The following is a 19,783-nucleotide window of genomic DNA, read 5'->3' on the forward strand; positions in this document are numbered from 1 at the left end:
TTTATTATTTCAAGAAAGGTAAAAATGCAACTGAAATGCAAAAAAAGATTTATGCAGTGTATGGAGAAGGTGCTGTGACCAATCGAACACATCAAAAGTGGTTTGTGAAGTTTCATGCTGGAGATTTCTCACTGGGCAATGCTCCATAGTCGGGTAGACCAGTTGAAGTTGATAGCAATCAGATCAAGACAATAATTGAGACAATCAACATTATATCAACGTGGAAGACAGCCTACATACTCAAAATATCCAAATCAATAAAGCTATCGGTGAAAATGAAAAATGTCTTTTATTTTATGGGAAAAAAACTAAACAAACATTTTGGCCAACCCAATAAATTAATAAAATCCTAAAAAAACCCTACATTTAAGTACCTTTAATTTCTACATACTTTAAATAACTGCAAACTGAATTTTAATTATATCACTGTCAATTATAAATTTAAAGAGTAACTTTTAATTTCTGGGAAATTAGAAGATAATTTTTGGATATAGGATATGTACTTATAATGGTTTCTTACATCTCTAAGTGCTTCTTGTGCCAATGAGCGGAAGGATAAAATTACACCAATAATTGTCATCCTCTTCAAGACACTGTCAACAGCTAAATTTGAAGGAAGGGAAGAAGAAAAGAAAAGAATATGAATTGGATTCTTTCTTAATCTTGGAGAAAAATCTTTAGTTATAAAATTCCCATGATAAAAGGCAAAACTAATAGCAATGTGATTATAACAAATGATTACAGAGGCAAATGCTTTGTAAGTTGGTATTCGGAATACTAAAGTTTACTGCAAATGGAATACACTTGTATTCTTAAAAATGGTTTAGATGGTTCACCAGACTCTTCAAACAACCATATAGGTAGCTACCTGTGTAATCCTATCTCAGAAACAGTATAGGTGGGAGGAAAGAGAGAGAGACTAGAGGGAGAAAGGGGAAAGTGATCAGAGTGCATATGAGGAAAATGCTCAAATGGCCCCAGAACTAGGAGATGCTAAATTCTTAAGTTGCTGAGGTCTTTAGAGTACAGAAACAAAAAATGACTACTGAGGTCATAGGCAGTTTTCACAAGCCCAGATTGCTCAAGATCATGAATGAATCTGATCATTTACATTTTGGTTACAAAGAAATACTCTAAAAATTGTTACTACATATTCAATATTAAAACCTGGTTAACAAAACCGAGGGAGAGTAGGATTCGAAGAATCAATACCTCCCTATTTGAAAAAGCCAACAAACATTTATTGAATTACTGCACACATACAAGGCATTCTACTATGCAATAAGAACAAATATAAACAGAATAATCATCTAGACCTTAAGTAACAGTCTAAATGAACTGTCAAGAAAGCTAAGAAAATATCACATTTGAAAAATATACGCATAACAAATTTCTAGAAAGATAGATAACTGTTAACTGTTGTTACCTTTGAGTAGGAATGACGAGAACTGTTTGACTTTCTAACTCCTACATAGTTTGTTTAAACTTTACCATAAGCATATTTTAATATAACAAACAAGGCATAATAAAAATCAGTATGTGGTGAGAATTAAAAACAGCACTGTTTAAAAAAATGATGTACAGCACAAATATGTTACCAATTCCACATGAGCAGAAACCTGTGTTATTAATCTTTTTATCTAACACTCACGAGAGTGGCTGAGACCCAAAATAAGATGTTCAAAGAAATGGTTATTCAAGTAATGAGGCTAGAAAACTGTTATTATCCAAAAAAGGAGAGAAGAGATGAGGGTAAAAGTAAAGACTTATCTGAGAAAATGTCATCCAAGTTAGGCATAAGCAGAAGGGTATTCCAGGCCAGAAAACAAAAGAACAAACCCAGAAAAAGGAATGGAAGAAAATAATAGTATGAAATCATATATTTTCCTGAGCTGTTACACAGAATTTAATCAAATACATCTGCAAAACTTCCAACGCAAAAACTATATCCTATAACCTCCTCTTCAATATGTAAAGCAATGACACATTAAAAGTTCTGAGAAATTTCACAGAAATACTGTTGACCTTATTGTTTAATGGATTATGTGCCAAACATGTTTGACCACTGGCATCTTTCCCTTATCCCCCATAATTTCCATTAACATTCAGGTCTGAAGATTTGTGTCCTCACAAAATTCGTATATTGAAATCCTAACTCCCAAAGCTGATGGTCTTAGGAGGTGGGGCCGTTGCAAGTTGCTCAACCGCTGTGGAGGAGCTCACATGAATTCAATCAGTGCCTTATAAAAGGCTCCAGAGAGAGAGCCCTAGCCCCTTGTCTCATGTGAGAATTCAAAGAGCTACAACTCTGAGGAAGGCTCTCACCTGACCATGTCAGCACCATTACCTTGGACTTCCATAACTGTGAGAAATAAAATTATGTTGTTCATAAACTATCCAGTCTACAGTATTGTTTTAGCAGCTCAGATTAATACAACCCATCCCAAAGAACTAATTACCGTATTTGGCTGTGTATATAATATATTCCCATGTAAAATGAGCACCCATGCTTTTGGCGCACACTTTTCAGGAAAGAAAATCTTTCATTTTAACTTTTTAATTCAATTTTTTATTTACTTATATTTAGAAACAAAACCGATTATTATATTCCAGGGCATTATTTTGCATACAGATATCATTATTGCTTTCTAGAGTTACACTTTTAATGCATAAGCATAAATAAAAGAATTAATAACATTTACATAGCTATGGAATTAGTACTATGCATGTGTATAGTACTAATATACACATGCATCCTTATTTTTCTCTCAAAAATTGGGCACAAAAGTGCTCATGATACACAGCGAAATATGGTAATACTAGAGCAGTGGCTTTGTGGGTCTTTGGCCAGGCAAGCGAAAGGTAGTGGGAGACAGAAGGGAAAAGGGTTGGATGTGAAGTTTACCCAAATAATGGTTTTTGAACACCAAGCTAAGTAGATTTAGACTATCCTTCAAGCAGTAAGTGGGTTATTCGGGATTTTCAAAAATATAAAGAATAATATGAAGAGAATCATGTTTAAAAATATGACTCTAAATGTTGGAGGTAGGTTAAAAAGGGAAGACTGCATGTTAAGAAGCCCTGACTGTAGTTCACAAAACGATGACAAAGCCTTAAACAAGAACCACAGAATTGGTTTGGGATTTAAGAGTGGGATGAAGTAGGAGTTAAAAGTGCAAACACTACAGCAGGTAATAAAACAGTGAGGTAGGCAAGGTAAAAGATAGAATAGTGAGTACGAAAGACTGGAGAAAAAATTCTAAGGGCAGTAACTGCAACTTAGTTCCAAGCTAATCACTGCCATGTGGGGAAATACTGCCCAGGTTTATTTGCAGGGAAGCCAGATGTTTTGGATTTTTATGCAAAATATCCCATTTTAAAAATAACCAATATTTCTCAATTTAATGCAGCACAGGACCAAACAAGGCCCACCTATTTACAAACTATGATCTGCAAGATACAGCTATTAAATATGGAGTGTGATGATAGGAAGAATGAGGGAAGCTACCTAAATTTTCTTGTGCAAGTCACCAGGTGGATGGCAAGAAAGGTAATAAAAGAATATCAGGCTTTTTCTCCTTGCCCATTTACAGCTCCCATGAGGGGAAGGTCCTTCCCATTTCAGAGATGTTGTGAAATATCTATGGGCCATATACCTGAAGATGTCTAAGAATGTTTCTCAAATTTTAGTACAAATCAGCAGTGATGCAGTATGTCTGGGGTGAGATGCTATCATTTACATTCATAACAAGTTCCTAGGTGATTCTGCTGCTTGTTGCTTCTGGTTAACAAACCACACTTTGAGAACCCTTGGTCAAACTAGCACTTGGTGTTAAACAGCTGGAGCTCAACAGAGTCAAGGCTGAAGATGATTACGTAAGACACGTTGATAAATAAAACTGGATACATTTTCCCAAAAGGACTGTAGAAAAATTACTTTTAAAAAGGCAGTGGTGAAAGTACTGGCAAATTAAAAAAATAAAAATAAATATAGAGAAAAATAAAAGAGAGAAACAGAGAAATCAAGCAGAATAAGAGGAAAGAGGATTAGATTTGCAAATGGGAAATTAGTCATATTGCAGTATAATGAAAGTGGAGAATGGGGAAGACAAAACCATGAATACAAGCTCGTCAAAAAGTTTAGCAGTATGAAGAATAATAGGATGAATAAGGCAGATTTAATAACAGACGTAAAAAGTGTCATTTCACTAGCAGTATCTGGCCTCCAAGGAGCAGAACACTTTTGAGGTCAGGGAAATTGACCCCAAACTGATTTGGGATGATGAATGTAGCAGAAAGTCAAGAGTATGACAGTGCAGATGAGAAAGAATTAAAATCGCTAACCGAATTTTATAGTCCAGAATGATTAAGTAAGTAGAGCCAGGAAGATGCTGATTAGAAAACTAGAGACATCAAAGTTTCATGAGCTAGAACCAAGCCTTTAATAGGCGTGAAGGAGTGGAAGAGCTGGAAGGCATGATTTCAGTCTGAGAGTGGAGTTTCAAATTCAGAATTTTACCAGTGCAACAGTTTCAGGTGATACTAACATCTAAAGTATTGCTAAAATAAAGGTCTTTCAAGGCAACTTGTAGGTGTGTAGATGGTGGCAAGGTCAGGGAAAAAGTGAGTGAATTTTAAAAAAGAAAAATCACTATAGGAACACTAGAAAGTAAGTCTGGAATAAGGGAACCAGTATAGTAATAAACCTAGTCCCAAGGAACAGAGTGTCAGAACAAAAAGGAGAAGGGACATTATTAAATTTGCTTAAGTCACATAGTTAAAAAACTTAAAACTTAAAATTAATTCCAGACTGCTTCCCAAGTCAGTTACTTTTAATAAATAATATTGCTTTTTACTTTTAAGGGTATTTAAAAGAGTGTGTTTGCTGACTGTGAAAATCAAACTGTTCTAAAGAACATCAACTTGTGGATATGGGGTGAAGGAAGTACAAAGGTAGAGAGAGGTCAGAGACAAAAGAGAGCATTCTGAAAAACGGTTCAGCTGAAAGATTAGCTTTCTCTAGTTCCCTAAATAAGCCACTTTTGAGCAGATTATTTTTTTCAAATCACAAAAAAAGATTTAATAAATTCTATTTAAAGACAAATGATATATATCGTCCATTAAGACAACAATTCATCTTTTGATTTTGGCCAATTCCACAGGTCATGAATCACCACTATTATACACAAAATTCACGTAAACAGAACCTAGATAAAGGATTATAAATTTTATTTTGAAAACCTACAAATTCTGTTTGTAATTTTAACAAATTATGTTTTGTTTCAATTCCACAAATAGAGTTAAAATAAAAGTAAACAGGCACTGAACAGTGCATTGGCTTAGTTGCTTCTAACCAGATGATATCATCAAATGCTATTTATTAGTAGAACATTGACTAGGGTTAAGGCTAGTGGGGTGGTCAAATGAGTATTAAAAAAAAAAGAAACATAAAAATATAAAAAATGTAAAGAATAAACAAAAAAAGACTAGAAAATATAAGTATATAGTAAAACAATAAACAAAGAGGTCAGGTAGATATTTAATAATTGCCTGCTAAATATTTTTCACATTCCTCCTTCCTATAATGCTACCAAGTCACTCTTTTCTTTTCCATTTTTTAAATTTCATTTTTCAAACTATCATACAGTTAAGCCAAACCTTTTTCCCCTTTTGGTGTACAGCTCTAGGGAAAAAGATTAACATGTGTAGATTTGTATTATCACCATTACCACTGTGGGGAACAGTTTCATCAACCCCCAACACTCCCTCATTGCTTTGTTTATAGTTCTGGCAACCACTGATCTGTTTGCAAGGCAAATTGTAGCATAATTTCATACTAATGTATATTAAAATAAGTTTCTATTTTTTTAAAGATAGCCTAATAAAGTGATCCTCTAAATCATTTTACAGCTTTATAAAATTTGACAGATTTGTAAAACTGTCATTTACAAATTTAAAAGAAAAATATCAAAAGTAAAATATGTAACAAAAATGGCTTTAAATTCCTTAAGGATTATTTTTTATTTGGGAAAATAAACCTGGTTTCTCAAATACAATTTTATTTGGAATTTCACTAATTTTTTAATGTTGGGAAGACCTTTAAATGAATCAATAAGAAGTATGACGTCAGTTCTCTCTATAAGCTAGAGCACTACTCATAATTTACTACAATATTTATGTTTACAAATTTTGAACCAAAGCTAAACACTTCTGGTCTTCTTAATACTTATCAAAAGTATCACAAGTTACCCACATGATAATCTTTTAAAGAGTGCAGCCATCTGGTCTGGTTTGTCAAAGCTGGTCCTCATTTGTGTTAGCACATCAACATTCTCCACCACAAGTTTCTAAAAAGAAAAAAAGAAAAAGAAAAATCCTAGGTCAGGCACAGACCTCCTTGTGTTAATGAGATAAGAGCATGCTTGGAAACTACAGCCTGGAATATAGGAAATACAATTCATGAAATCCAGATGCTCTATGCTATATACTTTTGTTTTAATAAGGGAATCTTAAAATTTACTTAGCCTAAATATTTTCCTCAGTTTGCAAATTCAGGAAGAGGAGTTCAGGAAAAAAGCAATAAAGATAAGTAGTAGGATAAAGGAGTATCTTATCCTTATACACAGAGCAGCATCAATAATAAAAAGCAGACACTTAAGTGGAAATAGAGAGCAATAAATTCAATAACAAAAAAGTCTTGCTGAAGTTAAAGCTGGCTGAAGATAGCTTAGAGTTCTGCTAGAGATATACAATCAGAAGAATAACTTGTTTGGGTATGGTACCCCTTCATGTGGATTATAATAGAACAGTATTTTCTAACACAAATTATCAAATGGAAGTGTCAACTATCTACCTTCTTTTTCAGGAACCAATGAGAAAGGAAAGAGAATTAAAAAAAGGAAGGGATATAAATAAGGGAAGAGAGTGAAAGAAAACTATTCAAGAAAAGTGTAACTCATTAAAGAATGGTTTTTTTAAAAGAAGCACTAGAAAAGTAACATAGTTTAAAATTATAACTAAGACAAATGTAATTAATTTGATTCTGGGAAAAATAATAGATATATGTATTTGGAAAGGCTGGGTATATGTATTTCAAATACCCATGGATGAAGCCTGGATTTGGACACATGCAGTTCTAAATATACATATCCAGGCTTAATGCCTGCATATTTCAATTCTGCAGGTCTGGGTGTAAAGACATTGCAAGCACACTGTTAAAGTGCCATAATGGTTTTGTTATGAGCCAAAGGCTAATGAGAAGTGTTTTAAGGGCAGCATGAAAAACTATACATTTTTAAACATTTAAAAATCATTTTTCCTATACTAGTATGAATTTGGTTTAGGTTACTTGGTATTACTTCAGATTATTTTTCTTTATGTTCCCAAATATTTAGCTTCAGTCACATTTATTTGCTAAATCAACTTCTATACTCTATTTAGACTGCTTGCTCTCTCTTGGGCCAATTCAATACTTATCCCATTCTAAAACTTGATTTAACCCAAATGTGCGCAAACTGCATATACAATACTGACAGTACTCATGCACCTTTAACATAGTATCACATGTCACTGATTCAAAGACACCACTGAATTTAAATGCACCACTATCTTACGTGTCACGAAGAAAAAAAACTCCTATCAATTAAACTGAAATATTTTCTAATCATCTGACTATAATACACATACAATTTCAGAAATATCAATATAGGATAATTGTTTTAGAATCAATAATTATAGTATATATTTAATATTGAGAATACTGTAATCATTTTTATGTTCCTGTACTAGGCAATTTACAAACAATCCCATTTACTCTGATCCAACTTTGAAACTGAGGAGGAGACTAAGGCTCAGAGAAGTTAGATAACTTGCCCAAAGTAGCAAGGATACTGTATAGTAAAATTTGGAATCTGAATATAGGTATGTCCAATTTAAAAATTTCCCCCCTCAATCCCTAAATAAATGGTTCCCAATCTTCAGTGTACATTAGACTGACCTGAAGAACTTATTAATTAAAATACATATTGCTATATCCCAGCCCCACATATTCTGATTTAGTGGGTCTGAGATAGAACCAAAAACTGCCTTTTTTTCAAACAAATTCCAAGGTAATGCTGCTACTGCCATTGATTTGGGAACAATTCTTTAAGAACCATTAACCTAAAGCATTTGTTAGCACATTACTCTTTTAAAGAAGTTAATTATGTCTCCTCTTGAAAGTATAGCTTATATTTTTTTCTTTTGTCCCTCACTTGTATCCTGAAACAAAATTTTCTATATATTTAAAGGCATTGATTAATATCACTGATGAATGAAATAAAAGCTAGAAGCAATACTAGGAATTATGAACTAAATGGTTTAGAACTGAGACAAATCATATGAAACAAATCAAGGATACTAAAAAAAAAAAGTTTCCTGTTAACAACAATGTTCTTGACACAATTCATATTTCAATTTCTGATTCCATTTGAGATAAAATAAAAAGCATCTAGGACTCCATAAAGAATTAAAGAACTGAACTGTGAAATGCCAAAACAATTCTTTTGGCAGGACTCAACAGGCATAACTCCAAATGAAACACCCCAAGAATTTTAGTAGGAAAGAAGACTGGTTGTTTTCTTCTCCAGAAAGTAATAAACATGTTTTACCACAAGTACACATGCAGTGTTGACTATGTCTGACACACGATTTATTCACAACCATTAAACATAAAGACACTCTCCTTTTTTTTTATTGGCACACAACTTTACTATTTGAAATAAAAAGGGTCTCAGCTAACACAGAAAACAATTAAGGTCATCCTTAAAATAAAAAAGATGTAGGCACATATTTAGTTTATCAATTTACAAAATAAAAGCTAAGAAATTACAGAATGATTTTAAAAACATTTTAATTACCCCCCAAACATTTTATGTACTAATTGCAAAAAGACTAAAATGCTATTAGAGGTATCATCATGCTCTAATGTGGACAGTATGGGCTACAATGTCTTCAGAGGGATATCTGATAATTTTAAGAAAAAGTTCAATGTTCATATCCTTTGATCCACTTTCAGATATTTTCCTATAGAAATGCTCAAATAAGTATGTAAACTAGGTTGGACATGCTAGTTAATGTGCAGAATTTCTACTTCTCTACAGACACACATACACACACACAGAGATACATATATAAAATGTATGTATTTTATATATATAATTTTTAAACATTTTTATTATTTTTAGAGAGAAGAGAAGAGAGGGAGAAAGAGAAGAGAAGCAGAGAAACATCAATGTGCAAGAGACACATTCATCAGTTGCCTCTTGTACACCCCCAACTGGGGACCTGGCCTGCAACCCAGGCATGTGACCTGACTGGGAATTGAACCAGCGACCTTTTGGGTTGAAGGCCAACACTCCATCCACTGAGCTACACCAGCCAGTGCTATATATTCTTTTTTAAAGAACATTCTTTTTCTTTATATCTTTCTCTAGTTTTTAAATTGTGAAGAGAGAGAGAGAGAGAGAGAGAGAGAGAGAATATGAGAATTTGCTTCTTCCAAGAATTAAGGAAAAGAATAAAAAGGCATAAACCTACAATAACAAAAGAAATAACAGAGGAAACAAAAGCAAATGAGAGATACCAACACGCTCCTAGAAATGGAAATGAGCAAAGAATATGTAGAGATGAGAAATTTGTTCATCAAGGTCCTTTAAGGAACTTCTATACAAATGTTGAAGGCAAGCTAATGTCTCAGGAATTGTAGGCAGTGGCATACAAAGGAAGACTTGAGGCTGAAAACAACAGGGTTATTACATGTCTGTATGGGGGGCTGTTATACACACAATTTAGCATCATCTGTGAAGCAATGTCAACAAGGAGGACTCTAAATTCAGGAATACCAGGAACAGAAGGTAGGGGTGGACGGGGTGGTGACAGACACATAGACAGAGAGAAAAGGAGACTATGACTTGACAATCACATCAGCCAGCCAGATGTATTAAATCTCCTACCTCCACCCTCTCATGATCTCCAACGGACTTCCACTCTCCAGCTGGAGATCACTGTGTTTGAAAAACTACTTGCAGATATCATTTGAAATCTAAGATGAAGATACTTTCTCCACAGAAAATTCTTATTGCTTCTGCCAAGTACCTTAGGATACTACTAAACTAGGACCACCTTAATCCAGGTTTTAGACTCAAGATTCATTAGAAAAAGAGCAACACAACAGGGCTGCAAATCTTGGGAAGGAGTAAATCATTTCTAGTTCACTGATACCCTGAAGGTCTAACCCTTTGTGATATCTATGTAAAAAGGGTGAAGGGGAATGAATTTAAGCAGACTTCCCACTCCCCACTTTGGGCAGGCTTTGGGTTTTGTTTACAAACCCTCTTACCTGACAAGCCCATCAAAATTACAGATCAATGTTACAAATGTTACTTCTTGATCAGCAGGTGTCCTCAGGTCAAAAGTGTTTTCCAGTGCTAGGTTTTATATCTCTGAGTTTTTTCATTTTCCTTGATTCTGGCCTAGAAATACCATCATTTTAGCTCCTCTTTAAAGAGCATTCTTTTTCTTTATATATCTGTCAAGGTTTTTAAATTGTTCTTAGGAGATGAGGTGGTTTAAATAGCCTATCAATATTAAAAGCAAATCATTATATGTTATTTTTGTTTCTATAATTTCATATATTAGGCTATTCTAAAGAAAGCAGTGTTATAGAACACTGAAAAATGTAAAACAACTGGAATTATCAATTACAAACTGAGTACTTCTGGAGATTTAATTCAATGAGGCAGAATAGTATACAACACATTGTCTATATGAAACACCATTACAGTATCATCATAAGATTTCTTATGTAATAAAATGAGTACCCATAGAAGTGTATGTCTCAGAGTACACAGAGGATGAGACTACAAAGTCATGACTAATACCTCCTCCAGTTTTTAATAACACACCAGTAGTTGAATCCAGAGAAATCTGGATTACTTCTTGAAGTTGTTAAAGAGGGAGCTCTAAGAATGTCGTTGTAAAGCACTGTGCCATTCCAGAAAATTGAATTTTACGACTAGCTTTTTTTTGAAGAAAAGTAAATGACAGAGTTACAATGCTAGATATGTAAAGCTTTCATATTTATGGTTGGCCATATGAAGAAGCCCCTAAATACTAAAACACAATTCCACGTTTTTTTTTAAGTCTTACTGTAACTAACATTAAATCATTAGTAAAACTCGAAAGTTTTTATAAAAGTAATGAAAATTCAGGTCAAATAAGGATAATCACATAGAAGATTGCTAAAATCAAAGATTTTAGCGGAAAAAAATGTTTTAGTATCATAAACCATCTTGGTTTTGGAGCATATTACATTTAATGAAAAACCCAAGCTAATTCACAACCATGTATCTTGAAGATAATGAATCACACTCTTACACAAAAAGTTTCTTTCATCTAGGTTCTGGATTCGTTTAATATTATCAGATATTTGAAAAAGAATCTGGTCAAGAAACAACATTCTTAAATCAGAAAATTCAATAACATTTTTAAAAGTGAAGATTATACTATTATCACATCAAATTTAAATTTTAATAATATCTGAGAAAGAAAATACAATCACTCCAAGATATAAGAATGTTAAAACAGCCCTGGCTGGTGTGGCTCAGTGGACTGAGCAATGGCCTACGAATCAAAGGGTCACTAGTTCAATTTCCAGTCAGTACACATGCCTGGGTTACGGACCAGGTCCCTAGTAGGGAGCACTTGAGAGGCAACCACACATTAATGTTTCTCTCCATCTCTTTCACCCTCCCTTACCCTCTCTAAAAATAATAAAATCTTTAAAAATATGTTTAAAACAAACATCCAGAAATAATGGACAATGTCTAACAAGATCATTGGTAGACAGCTTGTCAGCTAAGTCAGAAACAGTCATCCCTTTCCACCCTGGCAAGACTTCTGGAGTAATACTGCCCAGTTCTTGCTTAAAGTCATCCTGGGCTTGGACCACCCACTCATGATACTGAGACAAAAACTTTGGTTCCGACTGAGCTAGTTCAATGTTTTAGACCACATTATCCAGATCAACTATAATGTTGTGAAGTTTCCTCTCTGCAGCAATTTTATATTTGGCTGTAGCAAAATCTTCTTCCTTTGCATTTTCAATTGCAGTTTTCATCTTCTCTAACTTTTCTTTGGCTTTGAGAAGGGTATAGACAGCCTCATCTACTGCCTTTCTGCATTCCTTCAAAACACCCTCCACTGTGCACTAGGTAAGCTGATTCCTTCTCACCTGCAACCTCAGAACTGTCATGGCTGCTTTCAGTAAGTTGGAGTGAGCACTGATGGCCTGGACTGCAGCATTCTGAGCTACAATGGCCCATGGAGTGATGCGAGCAGTTTGGCTCAGAGCATCTGTTGAAGACTCAAGCTTAATTTGTTCTTGCTTTTCTTGTGCAAGGCAAGCTGCTTCTTTTGGGGGTTGCTCCCTTACAGAAGTTGAGGACGCTTACTCTGAAGTTACAGGCTTGGGTTTTCCTTTACCAATCTGAGGATGATTGATTTTATAGATTTTTTAGCCTGAACTGCAGGGCTTAGGACCAACAGTGCATCGCTTGCTATTGTTGAAGATGGAGTGTCTCCCCTTTGTTACCGGAGTGGTGAAGCAGGTTGTTGAGATGCTTTCATTACCTCTGATATACTCGATATTTTTAGGGGATCAGACTATAGGCTTCTTTGGCAATGGAACATTATAAGGTGGGGAAATAAGAACATCTCAGAGCTTGTCTGAGTAAGGAATGGGTTTCTCTACACTTTTCTGGAGATGGGAATACTTTTGGAATACAGGATAGTGCAACCAAAACCTCCAGAAACAAACAAAAGGCCAGCTCCTGCAATTTTGCCAGGAGAGAACTGAGAGCTGCCTGAAGTACAGTATGTACAGCATGGTCACAAAGGACAGAGGATAAACTTCCCTCAGAGACAACTGTGGGCAACGGAGTTTACACTGGATGACTGACAGGCCCACATCATCTCAGCCGGGTAGGTGGTGCTACTGGTATACATCTGAAGCTGTGGATGCGCTGTGAGTAGGGGAGGAAGGGTTTGTATGCGTGTGTGTGTCACCACAAAAGTTTTAAACACGTAAACTGTAATCTTGTCAAAGGCAGTCTCTGCTTCTTGAATGATATAAGAATAAGGACCCATTAGAAGTTTCTATTTAGATATTGAGTCCAACATAGATGAGACTGCCTCATTTTCAAAAAGACCAGATCATTCACCTAGGAAAATGCAGTGTATGTTCCTGCAACAGGTAAGGGTGGATTAGATGACTGTTAGAACCCTTTCATTTCTAAAAACTGTATAGCACCATACTATTAAGCACTGGAGCTAGATAGACAATACAGGCTCAAACTCTAGTTTTACCACTTTATTAAGCATGTGAGCCTGTACAAGTTACTTAAATCTTTCTTGACCATACTTTCCTAATTTGTAAAATAGGGACAATTCCAGTTTCAATGACTTAAAGGAATTTATATACGTAAAAAGGTTAGAAAAAGTGATGCTTGCTATTTTTAAAAGTGTGGACAAGGAAGAATATTCCGATAGGACATGAAAAATCCATGAATGTTATGAGAAGGCAATCTAATGTCTCCATGAAGATTATCTGAGGTGACACAACAAGTGTGCCAACCAGGCTGGAGAAGCAGGTGAGGAAAAGCAAAAGGCCAGATCCTAGAGAGGCCTTCGCAGTATATGTTAAGGGCATGAGACACTTTAAACTCTCATAGATATGAATACAGAGAAATCCAAATTGGCTAATTTTCATTACTACATGGCAGTACTCAAGTGACCATATTAAATGGCAAAGAAGCACTAAAAGTGCTAACAATTTTAGAAGTCCCTATTTATTCAGTTGAAATAAAAAATAATTGACAAAAGTAAAATTACTGGGCCACAATTCTTCTATTATCTCATACCAAAAGCAACACAAGAAAGTAAACTGAAAATGAGAAATTTTTTACCTGAGGACAACAGCGCAGAAAAGAAATAATGTATTTACAGGGGAATGAGTTTAATAAATAAAAAGATATTGCTTGTAAAGAACCAAAACTAGCACTGCAATGTTTGTGCACTTAAACTACATTAAGTATAAAGTTTGTGTATTTAAAACTTAACATTATGAAGTATCTAAAAGTTGAATTCTGCGTAAGGATTGTGAAAGTCTTTTAAAAAAGAACAATGAGAGAATAATGACATGATAAATACCAAAATAATACTTACTCAATACTTACTGTGTGACAGGCACTACGCTGAGTACTCAAACATTTGGCATGTATTAATTAGCTCATACAATTCTCTCAAAGCAAAAGCACAGTGAGTTCAAATATTGCCCAAAGTCAACGATGATAACTGACAGGACTGAATTTCAGGACAGCCTGACTTGAAACCTTGAGTTCTTAACCACTGGGTAATCCTTTCTCTCCCTTTAATCACTCTGACTCTTGCCATCTATTTTTTTCACTAGGCAAAGTATTATTTACCTTTTAGGAATTGGCTTATCCTATACATTTGCTTGATTTTCAGTAAATAAGGTTACTTTTTGTAGAACAGAACAAGACAAAGATGCTATTAAAAGATCATGCTTAATGGACACAGACAACAATGTGGTGGTGATTGCAGTGGGGAAGGGGGTGGGTGGGAGTGGAAGAGGGTATAGGAGGGATAAATGGTAATGAAAAAATACAACACAATAAAATAAAAAGGCCATGCTAGTGCTATAATTTCATTTACATATGAGAACTTTCATGTCACGTTAAAGTATTTAATGTTCTAGGCTTGCTGCTCATTTTCTTGAAATTTTTTAGGAATTCATGTTTATAAGCTAAAATTAGTAATTACTACATTACCTTAAGTTCAGCAACTTGTGATGAAATATGCCACATAAGGCTTTCACTTAGGAACTTCATTCCATATGGGCCTAGCAGTTCTGATAAGGACCTCATTTCTGAAAGAAAATGTAATTTATTTTATACTTTGCCAGAGCAAATACTTTAAGAATATTAACATATTGAAACATTATATTACAGAAGTCAATTATTAATGTAAAAATCTTGAGAAGTCTCTAGAGTAAAAAAAGTCACACAAATGTAAAGATATAATGTATACTTATTCATATAATTGAATAAGTCATAATAAAATCATAAGCCAAAAAAAAAATCAAGGTTTCTTCTCTAAAACATTGCATAGAATTATTCACCTGATATGTCAGAATATTCCTCTGCATTGAATGTTAATTCATTTTCTGTAGGTAAGTTCACAAATGCTTTCATTGCAGGGAAATAAGCTATATGACCATTGCTGACTTGTCTTAACAAAGTTTCCAAATACCTAAGAAGAAAAGTAAATTTATAACTGGAAGAAACGGTTTAATCCAAAATATTATGGTACATATTCTTGCATATAATTTTAAGTTAACTGACAACATGAATGAGCATTTATCCATAAAAAAGTAACTTTCCCAAGAAGTTCATTACAAAGAAACTTTGTATCACTCCAAATTTCTAAATGTGTTCCTTACCAGTTTGTGTATAGACTTGTAATGGTTGGCTCTCCATGACTGTCTAAATGTTGTGTTTGTTGAAGAAGAACATTATTAAATACTCTTGTAATATCAATTTGCACATAGTTTTCTATTGACTGAAGCACAGTCATGTATGCTCTTACACTTGTTAGAAGTTCTGACGGTTTTGCAATTTCTTGTGTGGCTTGATTATACATAGTCATTCCAACAATTGACCTAAGGCAAAAAAGGAATGAGAGTTCTGACTTTTGCATGTATATAAGTAGGCCACTCAACCTACTAATCTTTAATATTAAATAAGCAATAAAATTAATTTTAAATGCAATTTGTTACAAAGGCATGAAATTACTATCATTATCTTCCAAAGAAACAACCTAAAAAGAATGACCACCTAAAAGCTACTATGAAATGGGAATTGATTGAAAGTGATTTAAAAAATTACAAAGACATCAGTAATAAAAGTGATTTGACAATAAAATCTTTCGATGTAATACACTGTAGCAAGTACAATGGACTATTTAAGCCATAGCTTGAATTTATTTGGCACTGTTATGTGCCAGTAGTTTTCAATGCTTTTTATGTATCACCTGTAGTTCTCATATTTAGTAACCCGACTATATAGTTGTCATTATACCACCATTTCACATATGAAAAAAACTAAGACTCAGACCTCAAGTAAACTGATCAAGGTCACTTTGTTTAGAATTGGTGGGTGCAGGGTTTGGCAACACTTCTGCCTAGCTTAGTGCTGCCTCTCAACAAAATGCACTACAGTCAAAACAAGACAACAAAAAGAAAACTTAATTGTTCTATAAATCACTTATAACACATGAAACAGTTCTATTTAGTTTATATCCCAAGAAACTGCATAAGCCTAAAAAGAAACACAAATTTTGAAAATACTTTCCTACATAATTGTTTCCTACACTGGCCACCTCTATTTTCATAAAACAGTCACTAAATATTAGATTTGCAAAGCTCTTAATCTGTGTTTGTTAAGGACAAATCCTTAAAAAACAGACAAACCTTATCAGTAGAAACAGTCCAAGACGACCAATTTAAGACAAAAATGTTATCCTTGTATATAGCCTCTAAGTCCTAACATTGTGCTCAAGTAATCAACTAAAATCAACCAACTAATACAAGCTATATGTGGCAGCATAAAGACCTTTCCCAGGTAAACAAGTTTACAGCCTTGGCTTGATCCTGATCACTAATGAGAGAGATGTTTAGTAAAAAGAGTTATCTGCTTCTCTGTGGATTAATGGACCAGACTACATTATTTACAGAAAAAAAACACTGGAGCTCTAAATTGAATCCTACCTTCCACCCACCTATTTACCAACCCCACCTAATTGAGAATAATAAATACCAGAGGGCATAATGTCCCTGTGGTTTAAATACTAGAGCACCTGAGTTTTACTGTCAGGATGACTGCCTTACTAAAAGACAGCTACAGACAGTCTTTGTTCAACACCAGACCCTTCTCTAGTCAGCTGATGACTTAACACTCAGTTTAGTACCCAATTATATAGTCTCCCATTTTATTCTCTAATTGTTGAAGTCTTCTCACCAACTACAGCTCGAAGTTTTGTATCATTTCATTATTAATCATAGCACTTAACACAATGTTAAGCATATAGTACAAATACTACTTGTTAATGACTACAAAACTTTGAAAAATCTTTGGCAAATATTGTTTTGTTAAGTTGCTTTAAGGTCCTTAAGATAAACTTTTCAAATCAGTGTTTTTTTAATATTTCATTTTTTATTATATTTTTTTCATTACCAATTATCCCCCCATATCCTCTTCTACCTTCATCTACCCTTATCCCCTCCACAATCAAATCAGTATTTTCTTTAATGAGTGTGTAACTTTAGAGAACAGATTAAGAAACATCTATAAAGCTGAGAGTTTCTGACTTCTGAACACATGCAATATAATTTCAAGGAACATTATAGATAACTTATAAAACTCTAAATAGAACTGAATGCCTCAAGAGTCTAGAATTCTACTGGCATAACGGCATACATTTGAATCCAGAAAAGACTTGAGTTATTTCATCTAGTCCTGAGGTTTTCGAACATTTAAATGTGACCCCCTCTAAGATGTGTATCTAGCATTACAACTCAGTACATCCGCGCGCGTGTGTGTGTATATATATCTATATATAACTAAAGTTGGCATGAAGCAATACTTACTACATTCAATGCACTAATTTCTTACTTCTTTCTTTCCTTTCCTTCCCTCCCTCTTCTTCCTTTCTTTATATGTTTATTGCAACCTTCTAATCTGATTTCATTACCCAACTGGACTGCCACTTGCCAGTTGAAATACATTGATTTGCTCCAATTTTCTCATTTTTCTTAAAAGGGAAGCTAAGGTTCACTGAAATTAATTGGCTTGGCCCATGTAAAAATAGTTAACAAGTATGGGACAAGAATCTGAGTAATTTAAATAATTCCCAGTTCGCTATTTTCATACCTCCCAGTTCATTATTCGTTATGTTACACCAATTCTACTAATGCCTTTCCACATAACAGGATATAATTGTATAAATATGAAGAATATATGTAACAAACTTTCTTACTTAGTAAAGCGGATTTCCAGATGAGAAGTCAAATATTCTCGTGGAGTAAAGGTATGTTCCCAAACCACCATGTTTGGTACATAATTTATAGAGAAGCACAGCTCAGAAAGTGCCGTATGCAATTTATCAAGGCTGAAAAAATAGTAATAAACAGTAAACAAAATGTTAAACATTTCGTAATAGCAATACAATATTTATAAAATTAATATCTTACTTGGGGATAATAATTACAGAATTCAACTTCTCTCCTAAAATAACAAAGTTCAAAATCTACGGCTATTGCCTTAACATGTGACAGCATTTTTCCAACGATAAGCATCATTCGTTTCTGTCTACAGATGACAATGACTATATTGACTTATAACACAAGAAAAAGCTTATTCCACAGTCATAAAGACAATTATTTCCTACTCCTGTTGTCCTTTCTGCTGTGGAGAAAAAAAGTTGTCTACAAAATGGCAAATAATTGCTCAATGTATGAAGCAAGGAGGTAGAAAATTGGTTTAAACAAGAAAATATTCACCCATTATTGTTCACCTATGCCTTCCCTCCAAGTAAACAAACAGCTCTATATGCTAACTATTCTGTTATACCCATTTTAAAATAATGTTATCAGCTATTCATAACAACATGCCAAAATAAAGTTTCAGATATCTGATTTCAAATAAATTGAAAATGAAAGATTTCTTATATTATACCCCTAAGTTTTTAGACAGATTCCTTGCCTTCTGTATTCTGTATATAAAGACAATATGATCTATTACATCTATTTTTTTTCAAAAATCCAAAATCTGTATTTTGAGATGAAATAAGCACTGAATAAATGTTTAAGTTCACAAAGGTAAATAAAAAAAAAAAGGGAGGGGGGGAAATGGAGAATTTAGGGTTATTAGCATTTCCTCAGTAGTAATGCTATCTAAGAAATGAAAAAAACCTGTAGCAATAAGATATATAATAAAAGTGGGTGGCTTACTTGGTCACTACCAGCCTGTTTTTCCTCATGCTCTCAACTCCTGGCTTTTCCCTTTCAGGTTCTCCTTTCTTACCAGTTTGTTTTTTTGACTTCTTATTCACTGCTTGACTAATGGTTTTGGCACAATGCTTGGGCAGCAACTAAATTTAAAAAGAATAAAATCTAACATTACACCAATTACTTTGAAAACACATTAACTATTCAAGTAAACCTTAGCTGAATCCAGGCTATGCAGGAAATATCATGCTAGCACTAAGAACAGAGATATAAATAAAGAGTAGCATTTACCTAGCTTAGGGAGCCTAATCTTAGTAGAATAAAGAAATGGGTAAATCTTGTGTGAAGAAACACTTCACAGAGGACATTATATCAACATTGTACATTAAAGGATAAGTAAAAACAGAATACGTAAGCAAAGAACAAGAACATTTCACTGGGAGGAAAAAGGCCTAAGAACAACAAAACTATGTTATAACATAATGCATTCAGAATCTATTTAGTTTCTTAGATATAAACTACTAGGTGATGAAGCCTAAGTACAGCTAGAACAGAGAAGTGTGAACTATGAGTAAGGGACTTAATGCCAACATAAGTGTTGGACTTTACATTGTAAGTAATCCTAAAGACAGTGGCAATATTCTTTAAAATAACCTAATA

The 19,783-nt window shown here is 34.0% G+C and overlaps 1 protein-coding gene and 1 pseudogene across 4 annotated transcripts in view; both read right to left on the minus strand.

The window, feature by feature from the left end:
• Positions 1–19,783, minus strand: part of NCKAP1 (NCK associated protein 1) — a 97,982-nt gene that overhangs the window by 11,590 nt on the left and 66,609 nt on the right. For all 4 annotated transcript variants that reach the window (XM_054562457.1, XM_054562456.1, XM_054562459.1 and 1 more), the window contains 7 exons: positions 19,127–19,266; positions 18,154–18,285; positions 15,560–15,778; positions 15,239–15,369; positions 14,889–14,986; positions 6,254–6,347; positions 521–603 (listed from right to left, as the gene is read on the minus strand). In XM_054562457.1, the coding sequence (XP_054418432.1) occupies positions 521–603; positions 6,254–6,347; positions 14,889–14,986; positions 15,239–15,369; positions 15,560–15,778; positions 18,154–18,285; positions 19,127–19,266 (897 nt within the window). The remainder of the gene's footprint in view (positions 1–520; positions 604–6,253; positions 6,348–14,888; positions 14,987–15,238; positions 15,370–15,559; positions 15,779–18,153; positions 18,286–19,126; positions 19,267–19,783) is intronic.
• LOC129061722 (MICOS complex subunit MIC60-like) lies at positions 11,800–13,011 on the minus strand (annotated as a pseudogene).

The sequence above is a fragment of the Pteronotus mesoamericanus genome, unplaced genomic scaffold (assembly GCF_021234165.1).
Source record: "Pteronotus mesoamericanus isolate MK-2021 breed Mesoamerican mustached bat unplaced genomic scaffold, CSHL_Meso_final scaffold_651, whole genome shotgun sequence".
In the NCBI taxonomy this organism is placed as follows: Eukaryota; Metazoa; Chordata; class Mammalia; order Chiroptera; family Mormoopidae; genus Pteronotus; species Pteronotus mesoamericanus.